The sequence below is a fragment of the Oncorhynchus mykiss genome, chromosome 16, assembly GCF_013265735.2.
Source record: "Oncorhynchus mykiss isolate Arlee chromosome 16, USDA_OmykA_1.1, whole genome shotgun sequence".
In the NCBI taxonomy this organism is placed as follows: Eukaryota; Metazoa; Chordata; class Actinopteri; order Salmoniformes; family Salmonidae; genus Oncorhynchus; species Oncorhynchus mykiss.
In genome coordinates this window covers 9,251,994-9,273,050 of record NC_048580.1, presented here as the reverse complement: position 1 = coordinate 9,273,050, position 21,057 = coordinate 9,251,994, and the positions used below count along the sequence as shown (strand labels likewise).

Below are 21,057 nucleotides of genomic sequence, written 5' to 3'. Positions count from 1 at the left end.
AATGAACTGTAATGAATCTGTAGAAAGTGGCAGCTGCTGAAGGCAGGACGGCTCATAATAATGGCTGGAACGGAGCGAATGGAATGGCATGTTTCCATGTGTTTGATGTATTTGATACCATTCCACTGACTCCGCTCCAGCCATTACCACGAGCCCGTCCTCCCCAATTAAGGTGCCACCAACCTCCTGTGGTAGAATGTCGACACTCAATTAATCTTCGTTAAAGAGTTTACCTTGCCTGCTAAAAATCATGCATGAAATGCAGCTTCTTGTTTCGAAAATTATATGTGATTTATTTTGTCACCTCTCATGGATGAACTCAATGAATTAAATACAGTGTAGGCTACTATATAGGGTACTATGTATTGTGTTATGTTATTATATTTAATGCAAGACCCACGAGAGTGTGACTGGGGAAGAGTTCGATGACTGACGTCAGGAGAAGCCGAGAGGAGCAGAGGCAGCGAGCGCAGACCGATATCGCCAACGTTAACACACAACCTGCACCGGTGCGCTTCACTAGCAAATTAAACTGCTGCGTCTTTTACAACTTCTCCACCATAAACACAATACTGTTACAACAACGGAACGACATCGGAGAGGCTCTACGCGGCGCGATGAACCACAACAGTACTGTTAACCAGAACGTTAGTCTGCCCGCTCCAAACAGCGGCTCGGGGAGCATTGTGGATGAGCTGGTTATCACCTCCACTTTCGGGACCTTGTTGTCGGTCGTCTACATAGTCGGCGTGACGGGGAATGTGTACACTCTGGTAGTGATGTGTCATTCTATCCGCTTCGCCACCTCTATGTACATCTCCATCATTAATCTAGCGCTAGCGGACCTCCTGTATCTCTCCACCATCCCGTTCGTGGTGTGCACCTACTTCCTCAAAGACTGGTACTTCGGAGATGTGGGCTGCCGCATTCTCCTCAGCCTGGACCTGCTCACCATGCACGCGAGCATCTTTACCCTCACTGTGATGTGCACGGAGCGATACCTGGCCGTCACCAAGCCCCTGGACACGGTCTGGCGCTCCAAGAGCTACCGCAAAGCCCTGGCCTGGGGGGTCTGGCTTCTCTCCCTGGTCCTCACCTTACCTATGACGGTCATGGTCACGGAGACCACCAAGAGCGCGCCCGACGGAGCAGTGAAGAGGATGTGCGCGCCAACATGGGCACCCAGGGCGTATAAGATCTACCTGACCGTTTTGTTTGGCACGAGCATCGTGGCGCCTGGGTTGATTATCGGCTATCTGTATACAAAGTTAGCCGGCACTTATTTAGAGTCCCAGAAGAACTCAGTCGTCAACAAAAGGAACATGCGATCCCCGAAGCAGAAAGTCTTGGTAATGATTTTCACTATAGTTCTGGTGTTCTGGGCGTGTTTCCTTCCGTTCTGGATATGGCAATTGTTCCCGTTGTACCACAACAAACCGTTAAGCCTAGCCTCTAACACGCGCACCTGTATTAACTACCTGGTGGCCTGTCTCACCTACACCAACAGCTGCATTAACCCTTTCCTCTACACCCTCCTCACTAAGAACTATAGGGAATACCTGAAGAACAGACACAAGAGCTTCTACCGCTACACGTCGTCCTTTAAGCAGCGTACTCCCAGCTTGTATTCCTGCGGGAAGTCGGCATCCTCCTCAAATCAGTTTGAGTTTAACTCGGAGATCCTGGTGATGGGGACTGTGAGGGGACAGTGAGCGTTACAAAGGGAGAGTGTTTTTTTTAACCGCAACAGGTAACCAACCAGTCTATCTATTATCGTCCCTTTATGAACGAATATCAACCCTTTTACGCACCTGACAAGAGCACACAAGTCATTTGCTAAGCTTTACATTGTGATATGGCTGGATATATTATGGTTGCTGTGTTATGCTAGAAAAAAAGGAATGTCAGCAACTCTAGTATGGTGATTTTATCAGACACACAAACAATACAACATGTTGATCCTAGTTGGATCTTTGTCAAGTAATACACCTTATACACAGCAGCGGGAAGTAGGGGTGCTACAGCACCCCCTGAAAAATCTCAATAACTAAATATATATTAACAAATAAATATTTATTTGTGGAAATAAATATTTTTGTTCACAAAAGTAGTGCACTGGGCCTTTAATAGTACTGTATGGACCGATATTGTCTCCTGTGGAAGAAAAAAAATTGCAGCCAAAAACAATTTCTGTTGTATTTTCCTTCCTTGCTTGCTTCCTTCCTCCCTCCCTCCCTTCATTCTGTCATTCCTTCCTCCTTTCCTCACCTCACCTCCCCTCCATTTCTTTCTAACCCTCAAGTTAGATATGACTGGACAGTGGACAGGTCAATCAGAGCCGTGTCAACTCAGGGCAGAGAGAGTGCGGTTTTACATTTTTTTTTTTTTGACTCTGAATGTCTTGTGCTATGTTCTACCTGACTTACTCCTGTTGTCTTTCAACGTGTAGTATCCGTGGAGACAGTGAGGCAGGTAGACTCTAATAAGTACTTTCATTGAATACCACCAGGGAGGAAGACACACCGTGGAGGTGGAAGATACAGCTCAGCAGACTCAACAGACAGGTGAAGTGTAAATATAGAGGTAACTGCCAAAATAAACACCAACATAGCGTTTTAATAAGGCATTGGGCCACCACGAGCCAGAACAGCTTCAATCTCCCCAGAATCTCCCATAAGTATTCAATTGGGTTGAGATCTGGTGACTGACAGCCATGACATATGATTTAAATCATGCTCATTAAACCATTCAGAGACCACTCGTGCCCTGTGGATAGGGGCATAGCAATTGGTAGCCAAAATAATGGCCTTCCCAGCATTTCTATACATGACCCTAAGCATGATGGGATGATAATTGCTTAATAAACTCAGGAATCACACCTGTGTAGAAGCACCTGCTTTCAATATGACTTTCTATCCCTCATTTACTCAAATGTTCCCATTATGTTGGCATTTACCTGTTGATCAGTAGACTGAGTCACACAGGAGTAAAAGCACTTCCTCTTTCTGCCCCGGATCGTTGCTGTCTGTCTGTCTGGCTGAGAAGAACAGGGGGCAACTCAGTAGTGGAACATAGCTTCATATTCAAACGTGTCATTCCCAGCTATGAGGCAAGCCCAGAGCCTGCTCCAATGCATTACAGCAGAAGTCACGGCTGGAGTACACCTCTCCATCTCTCAATATTGGCCATTTGAGTGATGTAAAATAAAAAATAAAGTGTACTATACCTGACATTCTACATAGCCTATCTGAAATAGCATGACGTTTACTGATCATAGCCTATCTGAAATAGCATGATGTTTACTGATCATAAAAAGCATGAACTTACTTGTTGCATAGCTCTGATATAGAGCTAAATGTGAGAAATTATTTAGCATGTAATAAATCGTAAATAAGTAATTCTGCTCCATAAGAGGTGATCATATTACAACCAATAATAAGGGCATGCGGGTTTTAGCCACGCTGGGGGTATCGTTCTGCACCTTATTGGTACGTTTATTAATAACAACCTATGGGCTTTCCTCTCTTTCCTGCCCTCATCTCCTTCATTTGCACTAAGGTGAAGAAACTGTGTAGACCGTCCAGTCTTTATCCTCCGAGTGCAGAGTGGCTTCAGTAATACCTGACTGGTCGCTGTCTACTGTCATGTGGTGCTGAAGGTCGGAACATCGGGGGAAAAAATGGTGTGACCGCTGGTCATGGTGCTGAAGGTCAGAACTGCGGCTCTCCGGTATGACCAATGGCCATGGTGCTAAAGGTCAGAACTGCGGCTCTCCGGTATGACCGATGGCCATGATGCTGAAGGTCGGAACTTTGGAACACCCGTACTGTATGAACACTGGCCTTGGTGCTGACGGTCAGAACTTCGGAACACCGGTATGACCGCTGGCCATGGTGCTGAAGGTCGGAACTTCGTAGTATGACTGCTGGCCATAGTGCTGAAATCTACGTGTTTATTTTGGTTTGTTTTCATCGGGCCTTCTACACATCATCACAATTCTCCTTCTCCTGATCATATATCAGTGTTTCATTGATCATCAATGGATGATCATCCTATCAGGGTGTGCTCCAGAATTGATCTGACTGGATCAATATCTTTGTTTCATCCAATAGTTATGTATTTTACATTTTAAACTATTTATCAGGACAGGGATTCTGTTCTGGTTGTGCTGTGCTCGTGGCAGCTACGATGGATAAATCACACCTCATGCTTTATGTACAGCACAGAATCTTGTTCAGTCCAATCTGCTTCATCAGGAACCGTATCAGTGTCACTTCACACCACCATCTGCCTTCACATCTCTACCTCCTCAAACTCACTGCTCACCCACAGGGACTTTTCTGCCACTGAAAATATTATTTACTGTCCAAACAGTTTCTGTTTATGATACATTTTCGGGATGGGAAAACGCTTTCAATGACCAAAATCAGATATAAAAGTATCTAGAAAATATAATGGACCTATATCTTTTCCAATAATATAACTTTTGAGAACTAACAATCACCAAAATAGACAGTCTGGGAGAATTGAAAATGTCTCAAACCATGAAGAAATGGCTTAAAAATGCGTATGTTTCTCTACACCGCCAAGATGGGGGCCTCTAAAATGTTTGTGTCCATGTGCTGACTTCCCCCATTGCCACACCCTCTTCCACACATACACACACCACCTAAGCCCCTTCCTGATAACCCCCCCCCCCCCCCCCCCCCTGGAATAAAACATACACTTCCTTTCACACACGCATGCACCCACAGGAACACTTTCTCTCTCTCTTTTAAGTACCCACTCCCCCCTTATCTCTGGCTCTCATGCTCTCCCTGACACTTCAGAAGACTCTCATTTGCATATGTCCTCACCGCTGAGGGAAGTCACAGCTCATAACTTATGACTCCCAGAATCAAAACCTAAACTGATTTAATGCATACTAATCATATGGAAATAACGTCATATGACATCTGAAGCAGCTGCGTTAGAAAGCACCATATGTCAAGACCTGAACCCCCCCCCACTACTAGTGGTCATTTACAGTGGCAGACACTCCTGATGTCCTTTCATTAAACATGGATTAGCTTGTCAGATCGCTGAGTCAGGCGGTCAGAGAGAGAGGCAGCGGTCACTGTGCCACTTTACCTCACAGAGCCGCCTGGGGCACGCTCATCAATACTAATGATCCCAATTAGTCACAGAGACTAATATACTAGGCCAGCAGACACCACCGGAGCCTTGTTGAATGTTTCTCCGATGTCATACTCTCAGATTGCGAGGTGTATTTTCCCTATATACTACTTTTGATTAGGGCCAATAGAGGAATGGAGAAAAAAAAGTAGTGCTTTAGATAGGGAATAGGATGGTATTTGGAGCGGAGTGGAGCAGAGCCGAGTGGCTGCCTATCCGCCATCTCTGTTTGTTATGGCGGAGCAGAGCCGAGTGGCTGCCTGTCCGCCATCTCTGTGTGTTATGGCGGAGCAGAGCCGAGTGGCTGCCTATCCCCCATCTCTGTTTGTTATGGCGGAGCAGAGCCGAGTGGCTGCCTATCCGCCATCTCTGTTTGTTATGGCGGAGCAGAGCCGAGTGGCTGCCTATCCGCCATCTCTGTTAGTTATGGTGGAGCAGAGCCGAGTGGCTGCCTATCCGCCATCTCTGTTTGTTATGGCGGAGCAGGACGAATAGGAAATTATAACGCAACGCATCTGCTTCAATTGTAAACACTGGGCTGCGCTTTAGCCAATGAAGGCTTGTGTTACTCATAGCGCTCCAGAAGACGCTGGGTCCAGCCCGTTACATACTCGAACCAGGAATGAGAGACAGTTGGAGGTTTTACAGTTGGAGGTTTCTTTTAATGACATTAAAGGGGAATGGAAACACTAGGATTTAGAACCCGAAGTCCCTTTAAGGAAATTAAACTGGACTTACTGTGCATTCGGAAAGTGCTCAGACCCCTTGACTTTTTCCATGTTGTTACATTACAGTCTTACTCTAAAATGTATTAAATTGTTTTTTTGCTCATCAATCTACACACAATACCCCATAATGACAAAGAAAAAACGTTTTTTTGGTCAGCTTGGCACCCCTGTATTTGGGGAGTTTCTCCCATTCGTCTCTGCAGATCTTCTCAAGCTCTGTCAGGTTGGATGGGGAGCTTCGCTGCACAGCTATTTTCAGGTCCACTCTATCATCATGAAGGCCTGATTGGTGGTGTTGAAGAGATGGTTGTCCTTCTGGAAGGTTCTTCCATCTCCACAAAGGAACTCTGAAGCTCTGTCAGGAAGACCATCGGGTTCTTGGTCTTCTCCTTGACCAAGGCCCTTCTCCCCCGATTTCTGTTTGGCCGGGTGGACAGCTCTAGGAAGAGTCCAGGTGGTTCCAAACTTCTTCCGTGTAAGAATGATGAAGGCCACTGTGTTCTTAGGGACCTTCAAAGCTGTATAATTGTTTTGATATCCTTCCCCAGATCTGTGCCTCGACACAATCCTGTCTCAGAGATCTACAGACAATTCCTTCAAACCTCATTGCTTGTTTTTTTCTCTAATATGCACGGTCAACTGTGAGACCTTAGGTGTGTGCCTTTCCAAATCATGTCCAATCAATTCAATTTACCACAGGTCGCCTTCAATCAAGTTGTAGAAAGATCTCAATGCTCAATGTAAACAGGATGCACCTGAGCTCAGTTTAGAGTCTCATAGCAAAGGGTCTGAATACTTATGTAAATAAGGTATTACTGATTTTTTTTATTTGTGAATTTGCAAACATTTCTAATAACCTGTTTGTCGCTTTGTCATTATGGGGTATTGTGATGTCATTATGGGGTATTGTGATGTCATTATGGGGTATTGTGATGTCATTATGGGGTATTATGATGTCATTATGGGGTATTGTGATGTCATTATGGGGTATTGTGATGTCATTATGGGGTATTATGATGTCATTATGGGGTATTGTGATGTCATTATGGGGTATTATGATGTCATTATGGGGTATTGTTTGTAAATTGATGAGGGAAATCCATTTTAGAATAAGGCTGTAACGTAACAAAATGTGGAAAAAGTCAAGGGGTGTAAATAGTTTCCGAATGCACTTTATGTTTATCTTCCACTTTAGGGTCAAGTAACCGCAAGAACGTTTTCATGGAACGTTTTCAGCCACGGATGGAGCTAAATCTAAATTCATATTTTATTATGGAGAAATGATGATGAAAAGAGATTCATGATGAAATCTTTTGAAAACACAGCAATGTGGACAGCTGCTCTAGCAGGGTGGTGATGGTGGCCTTCAGTGTCCAGTCTGAACAGTCAGAATTTCAATGTTGTGTTTATTAATTAAACCTTATGTTATCTTGGTATTGATCAAAGTCCCTCTGTAGGGACACATTGAACAAAGTATTTTCAAAAACACTCTTCAAACGAGACTGCATTGGATGTTAACGACTGAATCCCACAGGTTTTCTGTGTGACAACGTGGTAGATGTTTTTATCTCTATGGTGTCCTCAAACTGGTTTTGTTACCCGAAAGATCAATTCAACAGACTTACACAAAACACATCCCCTAGTGTGAACCACAATTGTTATGCACAGCCCTTCACCGCCTCATGTCTAACTCTACACTTTCCACGGTTTCTTTCACAGTTTACTTAACATCTTTTTCCATCCTGTTGTTTCTTTCTTCCGGTCTCTCCTAATTTCACACTCCTCCATCCTCCCTCCCACTCCTCTCATCCGTCTCTCCTCAGAGAAGATAGCTGGCTCTAACAGGCCCCATATGAAGTGCCTGTGGGGATGGGTTACACGCCTACTGTCATGCACTAATGAAAAGTACACTTCTATCCCCTAAACAGAGCTTAAGGGAGAGATTTGTAGGTTCTAACGTCTCAGTGAGACACTCAACAACTACAACTTTCACAATGTGTATAACAAATACAGAAACGTGCAGTTCTTTTCAATCATCCCTGTATTGATGTTTTCAACATGGCTTCCTGACAAGACAACAAACTGGATTATTAATATGCATCTGTTGTCCAAGACGGACGGACGGACGGACAGACGGCTCTGATTGAGGATGAAATAAACTGACAGATGGGGAGCTGACTGAGGATTTAACGATCAAGTTAAGACATAATGGGATTTAAACTGTGCCAACAAAGCTTACTGGTCCTGTGTGCCAGCCTTCTGCTACGCAACCAGACAGATAGCGCTCCCTGGGCCACAGGAAGTTGGTGGTACCTTCACTGGGGAGATTGGGCTCGGGGTACTGGCTGGAGCCATCTACACCTCAACAGAGCAAATGGTCCCAGGCCTACACATCAATAGAGTAAATGGTCCCAGTCCTACACCTCAATAGAGTAAATGGTACCAGTCCTACACCTCAATAGAGTAAATGGTCCCAGGCCTACACCTCAATAGAGTAAATGGTCCCAGGCTTACACCTCAATAGAGTAAATGGTCCCAGGCCTACACCTCAACAGAGTAAATGGTCCCAGGCCTACACCTCAACAGAGTAAATGGTCCCAGGCCTACACCTCAACAGAGCAAATGGTCCCAGGCCTACACCTCAATAGAGTAAATGGTACCAGGCCTACACCTCAATAGAGTAAATGGTCCCAGGCCTACACCTCAACAGAGTAAATGGTCCCAGGCCTACACCTCAATAGAGTAAATGGTCCCAGGCCTACACCTCAATAGAGTCCATGGTCCCAGGCCTACACCTCAATAGAGTAAATGATCCCAGGCCTACACCTCAATAGAGTAAATGGTCCCAGGCCTACACCTCAATAGAGTAAATGGTCCCAGGCCTACACCTCAACAGAGCAAATGGTCCCAGGCCTACACCTCAATAGAGTAAATGGTACCAGGCCTACACCTCAATAGAGTAAATGGTCCCAGGCCTACACCTCAACAGAGTAAATGGTCCCAGGCCTACACCTCAATAGAGTAAATGGTCCCAGGCCTACACCTCAATAGAGTCCATGGTCCCAGGCCTACACCTCAATAGAGTAAATGGTCCCAGGCCTACACCTCAATAAAGTAAATGGTCCCAGGCCTACACCTCAATAGAGTAAATGGTCCCAGGCCTACACCTCAATAGAGTAAATGGTCCCAGGCCTACACCTCAATAAAGTAAATGGTCCCAGGCCTACACCTCAATAGAGTAAATGGTCCCAGGCCTACACCTCAACAGAGCAAATGGTCCCAGGCCTACACCTCAATAGAGTAACTGGTACCAGGCCTACACCTCAATAGAGTAAATGGTCCCAGGCCTACACCTCAACAGAGTAAATGGTCCCAGGCCTACACCTCAATAGAGTAAATGGTCCCAGGCCTACACCTCAATAGAGTCCATGGTCCCAGGCCTACACCTCAATAGAGTAAATGGTCCCAGGCCTACACCTCAATAGAGTAAATGGTCCCAGGCCTACACCTCAATAGAGTAAATGGTCCCAGACCTACACCTCAATAGAGTAAATGGTCCCAGGCCTACACCTCAATAGAGTAAATGGTCCCAGGCCTACACCTCAACAGAGTATATGAGGTACCTATGCTTTTGTCCTTTCCTTAATCTGCACTGAAATAACAGCACAGGTGAAAGTAATATGGTGGATGCATTTTTCGGTCAATTAGTGCACAAAGGTACAAGATAAAGAAGATACACTTTCTAATATAAGGATGCAGCCTGTTTAGAATGTACAGTGTTCTATGTATTGATTATCAACTGACTTGTCACAGAATGACATTTGAGTTGGTTAGATTCCAGGGTTGTGGGAGTGGTAGGGACCCACATGACACAACCATGAAATCTAACCAACTCAATTGTCCTTCTGTGATGAAAGCCAGTTGATTATCAATATGTTGATATTTGGACTATAAAAGTGAATCTTTAGGAAATGTGCAGGAATTTCTGCTTTTTGAATTATGCCAACTGGCCTGCATTTAGAAGGCCCCTGAATGAGCGTTACTTCTCCCTCTAATGGAACAGATCTGTGTGCATATTCACGACTCCTCCGTGTCAATATCTGACACGCTCATTCATCTTTCCTCGGTAAGATTTGATCTCAAATTGTTTGGGAGTAAGTGGATTGGAGGGGTGGAGAATAAAGAAGGGATGCTGATTCATTAAGGGGAGAAGGCTTCATAAACAGATGCTTGAACCATGTCCCTAGCTTGAGATTGGAAACACTGTGTCGCCCAGACGCTTGTCCTGAGCGTCTGGGCGTAAAATGGGAAAAGGCTCGACTTCTTTAAAGAGCTTAATGTGTTTCAGAAAGCTAAGGGTGAGTCATAAGCCCAATTCCAAAAACAGGTTACTTCCGGATATTTTATTTCTTCCAACAACAAAAAACACACACACAGAGAATCTTCTCCTTTCACAGATATATCCCATTTGAACAATGATAAGCTTGACATATAAAATAGACAAATTGCTTTTCAACTGTGGGGTTTCTTCTCAGAAGAAAACACATGGTCACTGGTCCTTTTCCCTGTGTTATTGAATGGCATGAAAGTGCTTCAACAGATTGATACTTTCACATGAGGATTACCACCAGTCCACCTCTCCAAAACCCATTTCTCTAAAGCCTGTTTTTGCTTTGAGCCATTCGGTATCTTGTGGCGCCGCAGATCATAGGAATAGCCACAAGCGTAGAAAACCATTGGTGCACGAACACAGAGAGACAAGAGAAACAATGCGATAGAAATAGAGGACACAGGCATTTGACCCATTCTGCAACATAATCAATACAGAAATACCAATGGGATGAGAGACGACCCATTCTGCAGCATAATCAATACAGAAATACCAATGGGATGAGAGACGACCCATTCTGCAACATAATCAATACAGAAATACCAATGGGATGAGAGACGACCCATTCTGCAACATAATCAATACAGAAATACCAATGGGATGAGAGACGACCCATTCTGCAACATAATCAATACAGAAATACCAATGGGATGAGAGACGACCCATTCTGCAGCATAATCAATACAGAAATACCAATGGGATGAGAGACGACCCATTCTGCAACATAATCAATACAGAAATACCAATGGGATGGAGACGACCCATTCTGCAACATAATCGATACAGAAATACCAATGGGATGGAGACGACCCATTCTGCAACATAATCAATACAGAAATACCAATGGGATGGAGACGACCCATTCTGCAACATAATCAATACAGAGATACCAATGGGATGGAGACGACCCATTCTGCAACATAATCAATACAGAAATACCAATGGGATGAGAGACGACCCATTCTGCAACATAATCAATACAGAAATACCAATGGGATGAGAGACGACCCATTCTGCAACATAATCAATACAGAAATACCAATGGGATGAGAGACGACCCATTCTGCAACATAATCAATACAGAAATACCAATGGGATGAGAGACGACCCATTCTGCAACATAATCAATACAGAAATACCAATGGGATGGAGACGACCCATTCTGCAACATAATCGATACAGAAATACCAATGGGATGGAGACGACCCATTCTGCAACATAATCAATACAGAAATACCAATGGGATGGAGACGACCCATTCTGCAACATAATCAATACAGAAATACCAATGGGATGGAGACGACCCATTCTGCAACATAATCAATACAGAAATACCAATGGGATGAGAGACGACCCATTCTGCAACATAATCAATACAGAAATACCAATGGGATGAGAGACGACCCATTCTGCAACATAATCAATACAGAAATACCAATGGGATGAGAGACGACCCATTCTGCAACATAATCAATACAGAAATGCCAATGGGATGAGAGACGACCCATTCTGCAACATAATCAATACAGAAATACCAATGGGATGAGAGACGACCCATTCTGCAACATAATCAATACAGAAATACCAATGGGATGAGAGACGACCCATTCTGCAACATAATCAATACAGAAATACCAATGGGATGAGAGACGACCCATTCTGCAACATAATCAATACAGAAATACCAATGGGATGAGAGACGACCCATTCTGCAACATAATCAATACAGAAATGCCAATGGGATGAGAGACGACCCATTCTGCAACATAATCAATACAGAAATACCAATGGGATGAGAGACGACCCATTCTGCAACATAATCAATACAGAAATACCAATGGGATGGAGACGACCCATTCTGCAACATAATCAATACAGAAATACCAATGGGATGGAGACGACCCATTCTGCAGCATAATCAATACAGAAATACCAATGGGATGGAGACGACCCATTCTGCAACATAATCAATACAGAAATACCAATGGGATGGAGACGACCCATTCTGCAACATAATCAATACAGAAATACCAATGGGATGAGTAATACATAGAATAAGATACAGTAGAATAGGATAGAATACAGTATATACATGAGATGAGTAATACATAGACTAAGATACAGTAGAATAGGATAGAATACAGTATATACATGAGATGAGTAATGCCAGAGCAGCATAGACTAAGATACAGTAGAATAGAATAGAATAGAATACAGTATATACATGAGATGAGTAATACATAGACTAAGATACAGTAAAATAGGATAGAATACAGTATATACATGAGATGAGTAATACATAGACTAAGATACAGTAGAATAGGATAGAATAGAGTATATACATGAGATGAGTAATACATAGACTAAGATACAGTAGAATAGGATAGAATACAGTATATACATGAGATGAGTAATACATAGACTAAGATACAGTAGAATAGGATAGAATACAGTATATACATGAGATGAGTAATACATAGACTAAGATACTGTAGAATAGGATAGAATACAGTATATACATGAGATGAGTAATACATAGACTAAGATACAGTAGAATAGGATAGAATACAGTATATACATGAGATGAGCAATGCCAGAGCAGCATAGACTAAGATACAGTAGAATAGGATAGAATACAGTCTATACATGAGATGAGCAATGCCAGAGCAGCATAGACTAAGATACAGTAGAATAGAGTAGAATACAGAATATACATATGAGATGAGTAATACATAGACTAAGATACAGTAGAATAGGATAGAATACAGTATATACATGAGATGAGTAATACATAGACTAAGATACAGTAGAATAGGATAGAATACAGTATATACATGAGATGAGTAATACATAGACTAAGATACAGTAGAATAGAATATAATACAGTATATACATGAGATGAGTAATGCCAGAGCAGCATAGACTAAGATACAGTAGAATAGGATAGAATACAGTCTATACATGAGATGAGCAATGCCAGAGCAGCATAGACTAAGATACAGTAGAATAGAGTAGAATACAGAATATACATATGAGATGAGTAATACATAGACTAAGATACAGTAGAATAGGATAGAATACAGAATATACATATGAGATGAGTAATACATAGACTAAGATACAGTAGAATAGGATAGAATACAGAATATACATATGAGATGAGTAATACATAGACTAAGATACAGTAGAATAGGATAGAATACAGTATATACATGAGATGAGTAATACATAGACTAAGATACAGTAGAATAGGATAGAATACAGTATATACATGAGATGAGTAATACATAGACTAAGATACTGTAGAATAGGATAGAATACAGTATATACATGAGATGAGTAATACATAGACTAAGATACAGTAGAATAGAATATAATACAGTATATACATGAGATGAGTAATGCCAGAGCAGCATAGACTAAGATACAGTAGAATAGGATAGAATACAGTCTATACATGAGATGAGCAATGCCAGAGCAGCATAGACTAAGATACAGTAGAATAGAGTAGAATACAGAATATACATATGAGATGAGTAATACATAGACTAAGATACAGTAGAATAGGATAGAATACAGAATATACAGTGCCTTGCGAAAGTATTCGGCCCCCTTGAACTTTGTGACCTTTTGCCACATTTCAGGCTTCAAACATGAAGATATAAAACTGTATTTTTTTGTGAAGAATCAACAACAAGTGGGACACAATCATGAAGTGGAACGACATTTATTGGATATTTCAAACTTTTTTAACAAATCAAAAACTGAAAAATTGGGCGTGCAAAATTATTCAGCCCCCTTAAGTTAATACTTTGTAGCGCCACCTTTTGCTGCGATTACAGCTGTAAGTCGCTTGGGGTATGTCTCTATCAGTTTTGCACATCGAGAGACTGACATTTTTTCCCATTCCTCCTCGCAAAACAGCTTGAGCTCAGTGAGGTTGGATGGAGAGCATTTGTGAACAGCAGTTTTCAGTTCTTTCCACAGATTCTCGATTGGATTCAGGTCTGGACTTTGACTTGGCCATTCTAACACCTGGATATGTTTATTTTTGAACCATTCCATTGTAGATTTTGCTTTATGTTTTGGATCATTGTTTTGTTGGAAGACAAATCTCCGTCCCAGTCTCAGGTCTTTTGCAGACTCCATCAGGTTTTCTTCCAGAATGGTCCTGTATTTGGCTCCATCCATCTTCCCATCAATTTTAACCATCTTCCCTGTCCCTGCTGAAGAAAAGCAGGCCCAAACCATGATGCTGCCACCACCATGTTTGACAGTGGGGATGGTGTGTTCAGCTGTGTTGCTTTTACGCCAAACATAACGTTTTGCATTGTTGCCAAAAAGTTCAATTTTGGTTTCATCTGACCAGAGCATCTTCTTCCACATGTTTGGTGTGTCTCCCAGGTGGCTTGTGGCAAACTTTAAACGACACTTTTTATGGATATCTTTAAGAAATGACTTTATTCTTGCCACTCTTCCATAAAGGCCAGATTTGTGCAATATACGACTGATTGTTGTCCTATGGACAGTCTCCCACCTCAGCTGTAGATCTCTGCAGTTCATCCAGAGTGATCATGGGCCTCTTGGCTGCATCTCTGATCAGTCTTCTCCTTGTATGAGCTGAAAGTTTAGAGGGACGGCCAGGTCTTGGTAGATTTGCAGTGGTCTGATACTCCTTCCATTTCAATATTATCGCTTGCACAGTGCTCCTTGGGATGTTTAAAGCTTGGGAAATCTTTTTGTATCCAAATCCGGCTTTAAACTTCTTCACAACAGTATCTCGGGCCTGCCTGGTGTGTTCCTTGTTCTTCATGATGCTCTCTGCGCTTTTGACGGACCTCTGAGACTATCACAGTGCAGGTGCATTTATACGGAGACTTGATTACACACAGGTGGATTGTATTTATCATCATTAGTCATTTAGGTCAACATTGGATCATTCAGAGATCCTCACTGAACTTCTGGAGAGAGTTTGCTGCACTGAAAGTAAAGGGGCTGAATAATTTTGCACGCCAAATTTTTCAGTTTTTGATTTGTTAAAAAAGTTTGAAATATCCAATAAATGTCGTTCCACTTCATGATTGTGTCCCACTTGTTGTTGATTCTTCACAAAAAAATACAGTTTTATATCTTTATGTTTGAAGCCTGAAATGTGGCAAAAGGTTGCAAAGTTCAAGGGGGCCGAATACTTTCGCAAGGCACTGTACATGAGATGAGTAATACATAGACTGAGATACAGTAGAATAGATATATAATATATACATGAGATGAGTACTGCAAAAGATGTCAATATTATTAAAGTGACTAGTGTCACATTTATTAAAGTGGCCAGTGATTTCAAGTCTATATATCTAGGCAGCAGCCTCTAATATGCTAGTGACAGTCTGATGGCCTTGAGACAAAAGCTGTTTTTCAGTCTCTCGGTCCCAGCTTTGATGCACCTGTACTGACCTCGCCTTCTGGATGATATTGGCGTGAACAGGCAGTTGTTCGGGTGGTTGTTGTCCTTGATGATATTTTTTGCCTTCCTGCGACATCGGGTGCTGTAGGTGTCCTGGAGGGCAGGTAGTTTGCCCTTTTTTTTAAAAGTTTGCAAGGGCTTTAATTTCTTCATCCTCCTGAGGTTGAAGAGGTGCTGTTGCGCCTTCATCACCACGCTGTCTGTGTGGTTGGACCATTTCAGTTTGTTAGTGATGTGTACGCCGAGGAACTTGAGGCTTTCCACCTTCTCCACTGCGGTCCCGTCGATGTGGATAGGTGGGTGCTCCCTCGGCTGTTTCCTGAAGTCCACGATAATCTCCTTTGTTTTGTTGACGTTGAGTGAGAGGTTATTTTCCTGGCACCACACTCCCAGAGCCCTCACCTCCTCCCATTCTGCAGCACAATCAAAACAGAAATGCCAATGGGATGGAGATGACCCATTCTGCAGCACAATCAATACAGAAATACCAATGGGATGGAAACATGACACAGAACAACAAAAAATGATACAACATTGCATAAAACCTATTTATTTTTATATAACTTTATTTAGACTGAAGAACATACTGTATAGTAAGTGGAATGTGATGGAGTAGCAGTACAACCTTGTTTCCTTTGTCACTGATAAAACGGGCACGTAAAGACTGATCCAGAGACAGTTTTGGTTTTGTAGCCCATGATGGAGGAGGGTGGAACTGGAGTATGGAAAACTGACCCGTGTGTATTTTAATCATTTTCATAATGTCTTCTCCTTTGTCCTTCTCCTCGCCTCTACCGTCAGTGATGTGATCAGCACCACAGTATCAGAAAAATATTTCAGATGTTCCCTAATTATCTCGAAAAATCTGACCCCTCTCTCCCTCTTCACCCTCTCCCTCACCCCTCGCTCTCCCCTCCCTCCCTCCTCACTTCTCTCCCCCCCTCTCTCCCTCCTCACCTCTCTCCCCTCCCGCCCTCCCTCCTCACCTCTCTCCCCTCCCTCCCTCCTCACCTCTCTCCCCTCCCTCCCTCCTCACCTCTCTCCCCTCTCTCCCTCCCTCCTCACCTATCTCCCCTCCCTCCCTCCCTCCCTCCTTCCCTCCTTCCTCACCTCTCTCCCCTCCCTCCCTCCTTTACCTCTCTCCCCTCCCTCCCTCCCTCCTCACCTCTCTCCCCTCCCTCCTCACCTCTCTCCCCTCCCTCCCTCCTCACCTCTCTCCCCTCCCTCCCTCCTCACCTCCCTCCTCACATCCCTCCCTCCTCACCTCTCTCCCCTCCCGCCCTCCTCTCCCTCTGTTGTAGGACTCCTCCAGGTCTACAGGTGACACTGTCACACAGAGGTGATGGGCATGGCGGGGTCTGCGATGGCGTGGGCGGGGTCACAGGTGAAGCAGACAGTGATGGCGTAGAGCGTTCCCCAACGAGACCTGCTCTACGTGGTGAAGGTTCTCTGACCCCGAAGAAAATTATACTCACGCTGGAGGAGGAGGAAGAGAAGAGAACGAGGAATGGAAGAGAGATGGGTTGATGTCTCTCTGACCCTGGAGCGGAAGAGAGGAAGGGGGGTAGGAATGAGGGGTAGAAGAGAGATATAGGCTGGTGACCATCCTTGGAGAGCAGTTGGTTAGACCAGAGGGAGAGTTAGACCAGAGGGAGAGTTAGACCAGAGGGGGAGTTAGACCAGGGGGAGAGTTAGACCAGGGGGAGAGTTAGACCAGGGGGGGAGTTAGACCAGGGGGAGAGTTAGACCAGAGGGAGAGTTAGACCAGAGGGGGAGTTAGACCAGAGGGAGAGTTAGACCAGGGGGAGAGTTAGACCAGAGGGAGAGTTAGACCAGAGGGAGAGTTAGACCAGAGGGAGAGTTAGACCAGAGGGGGAGTTAGACCAGGGGGAGAGTTAGACCAGGGGGAGAGTTAGACCAGGGGGAGAGTTAGACCAGAGGGAGAGTTAGACCCGAGGGAGAGTTAGACCAGAGGGAGAACAGTTGGTTAGACCAGAGGGAGAGTTAGACCAGAGGGAGAGTTAGACCAGGGGGAGAGTTAGACCAGGGGGAGAGTTAGACCAGAGGGAGAGTTAGACCAGGGGGAGAGTTAGACCAGAGGGAGAGTTAGACCAGAGGGAGAGTTAGACCAGAGGGAGAGTTAGACCAGAGGGGGAGTTAGACCAGGGGGGGAGTTAGACCAGGGGGAGAGTTAGACCAGGGGGAGAGTTAGACCAGAGGGAGAGTTAGACCCGAGGGAGAGTTAGACCAGAGGGAGAACAGTTGGTTAGACCAGAGGGAGAGTTAGACCAGAGGGAGAGTTAGACCAGGGGGAGAGTTAGACCAGGGGGAGAGTTAGACCAGAGGGAGAGTTAGACCAGGGGGAGAGTTAGACCAGAGGGAGAGTTAGACCAGAGGGAGAGTTAGACCAGAGGGAGAGTTAGACCAGAGGGAGAGTTAGACCAGGGGGAGAGTTAGACCAGAGGGAGAGTTAGACCAGAGGGAGAGTTAGACCAGAGGGAGAGTTAGACCAGAGGGAGAGTTAGACCAGGGGGAGAGTTAGACCAGAGGGAGAGTTAGACCAGAGGGAGAGTTAGACCAGGGGGAGAGTTAGACCAGAGGGAGAGTTAGACCAGAGGGAGAGTTAGACCAGGGGGAGAGTTAGACCAGAGGGAGAGTTAGACCCGAGGGAGAGTTAGACCAGAGGGAGAACAGTTGGTTAGACCAGAGGGAGAGTTAGACCAGAGGGAGAGTTAGACCAGGGGGAGAGTTAGACCAGGGGGAGAGTTAGACCAGAGGGAGAGTTAGACCAGGGGGAGAGTTAGACCAGAGGGAGAGTTAGACCAGAGGGAGAGTTAGACCAGAGGGGGAGTTAGACCAGGGGGAGAGTTAGACCAGGGGGAGAGTTAGACCAGGGGGAGAGTTAGACCAGAGGGAGAGTTAGACCCGAGGGAGAGTTAGACCAGAGGGAGAACAGTTGGTTAGACCAGGGGGAGAGTTTGACCAGGGGGAGAGTTAGACCAGAGGGAGAGTTAGACCAGGGGGAGAGTTAGACCAGAGGGAGAGTTAGACCAGAGGGAGAGTTAGACCAGAGGGAGAGTTAGACCAGAGGGAGAGTTAGACCAGGGGGAGAGTTAGACCAGAGGGAGAGTTAGACCAGAGGGAGAGTTAGACCAGAGGGAGAGTTAGACCAGAGGGAGAGTTAGACCAGGGGGAGAGTTAGACCAGAGGGAGAGTTAGACCAGAGGGAGAGTTAGACCAGGGGGAGAGTTAAACCAGAGAGAGAGTTAGACCAGAGGGAGAGTTAGACCAGAGGGAGAGTTAGACCAGGGGGAGAGTTATACCAGAGGGAGAGTTAGACCAGAGGGAGAGTTAGACCAGAGGGGGAGTTAGACCAGAGGGAGAGTTAGACCAGAGGGAGAGTTAGACCAGAGGGAGAGTTAGACCAGAGGGAGAGTTAGACCAGAGGGAGAGTTAGACCAGGGGGAGAGTTAGACCAGAGGGAGAGTTAGACCAGAGGGAGAGTTTGACCAGAGGGAGAAAGGAAAGAAGGATGGAAGAAATAGTGGATTATAAGGGAAGTGAGAAATTGAGAGAAACGGGATGAGAGGACAAGGAGAGATGGGCTATAGGTAAAATATGGTATAGAAACAGAGAGATAAGAGAAAGATACATTGGAGATAAACAAAAGAGCCAAGAAGATGAGATGGGGAACTAGATGAGGTGACAGGAAGTGGCAGAGAGGAGGTAACAATCTAGTAGTATGGAGAGATGAGGACTGGTGCAGAAGTTAAATAGAGGTTCAATAAAAAAAATAAAAAAAATAGTAGTGAGCTCCCAAGCCAGCACTTTACAAGAAACAGAAAACACAGATGTTCTTGAAATGTCTGAACATAGACGTAGTGACATGAGCTGGTTGGCCAACAGAGCTGATTGGCTGGGTCAGCTAACAAGGCCTAGACGCAGGAGAAAGTAAAATGATTTAAAAGCTCCTTAAAAAAGTTGATCCACTCAATGTTTCTGCTACAGACTGTGCTGAGCTGTTTACATAACCATGCCAGTGTCATTCTAGGGCAGAACTTTGTGTTTTTGTAGAAAAGTGAGTGTCATTAAATTTTTAACATAAAGCTGAAATTGTTTTCTGGTTGTTTAAAAGAGCATTTCCTGGGAGGAAGGTTGTGTGTGTGGTGTGTGTTCTATAGAAATACCCCTAGCTGTCTAGCAGAGGACGGCAGGGGAAATCAGTGCCAGGCGATAGGTAATAGAATTTACGCTCTGAAAAACAACACAATGAGAAAAAGGACAGAAACAGTAAGGTGACAGCTAACAGAAACAGAGAGAGACAGAGACAGAGACAGAGACAGAAACAGTAAGGTGACAGCTAACAGAAACAGAGAGAGACAGAGACAGAGACAAAGACAGAAACAGTAAGGTGACAGCTAACAGAAACAGAGACCCAGACAGAGACAGAGACAGAGACAGAAACAGTAGGGTGACAGCTAACAGAAACAGAGAGAGACAGAGACAGAGACAGAAACAGTAAGGTGACAGCTAACAGAAACAGAGAGAGACAGAGACAGAGACCCAGACAGAGACAGAGACAGAGACAGAGACAGAGACCCAGACAGAAACAGAGACAGAGAGACAGAGACAGAGACAGAAACAGTAAGGTGACAGCTAACAGAAACAGAGAGAGACAGAGACAGAGACAAAGACAGAAACAGTAAGGTGACAGCTAACAGAAACAGAGACCCAGACAGAGACAGAGACAGAGACAGAAACAGTAGGGTGACAGCTAACAGAAACAGAGAGAGACAGAGACAGAGACAGAAACAGTAAGGTGACAGCTAACAGAAACAGAGAGAGACAGAGACAGAGACAGAAACAGAAACAGTAAGGTGACAGCTAACAGAAACAGAGAGAGACAGAGACAGAGACAGAGAGACAGAGACCCAGACAGAAACAGAGACAGAGAGACAGAGACAGAGACCCAGACAGAGACAGAGACAGAGAGACAGAGACCCAGACAGAAACAGAGACAGAGAGACAGAGACAGAGACCCAGACAGAGACAGAGACAGAGACAGAGACAGAGAGACAGAGACCCAGACAGAAACAGAGACAGAGACCCAGACAGAGACAGAGACCCAGACAGAGACACAGACACAGACAGAGACAGAGAGACAGACCCAGACAGAGACAGAGAGACAGAGACAGAAACAGTAAGGTGACAGCTAACAGAGACAGAGACCCAGACAGAGACAGAGACAGAGACAGAAACAGTAAGGTGACAGCTAACAGAGACAGAGACAGAGACAGAAACAG

The 21,057-nt window shown here is 44.5% G+C and overlaps 2 protein-coding genes across 2 annotated transcripts in view; one reads left to right on the top strand and one right to left on the bottom strand.

The window, feature by feature from the left end:
• Positions 1–305: 305 nt before the first annotated feature.
• Positions 306–17,184, top strand: LOC110491328 (urotensin-2 receptor-like). Its single transcript, XM_036946109.1, has 2 exons — positions 306–1,750; positions 17,056–17,184. The coding sequence occupies exon 1, from the start codon at positions 426–428 to the stop codon at positions 1,710–1,712; it is 1,287 nt and encodes a 428-aa protein (XP_036802004.1). The 5' UTR covers positions 306–425; the 3' UTR covers positions 1,713–1,750; positions 17,056–17,184.
• Positions 17,175–21,057, bottom strand: part of LOC118939487 (2-oxoglutarate and iron-dependent oxygenase domain-containing protein 3-like) — a 16,896-nt gene continuing 13,013 nt past the window's right edge. The window contains exon 5 of the mRNA XM_036945868.1: positions 17,175–17,294. Within this exon, the coding sequence (XP_036801763.1) occupies positions 17,226–17,294 (69 nt within the window). The 3' untranslated portion in view covers positions 17,175–17,225. The remainder of the gene's footprint in view (positions 17,295–21,057) is intronic.

Excerpts from the sequence above, each read along its gene's own strand:
- LOC110491328 (XM_036946109.1), top strand. The coding sequence starts at position 426 with ATGACTGACGTCAGGAGAAGCCGAGAGGAGCAGAGGCAGCGAGCGCAG.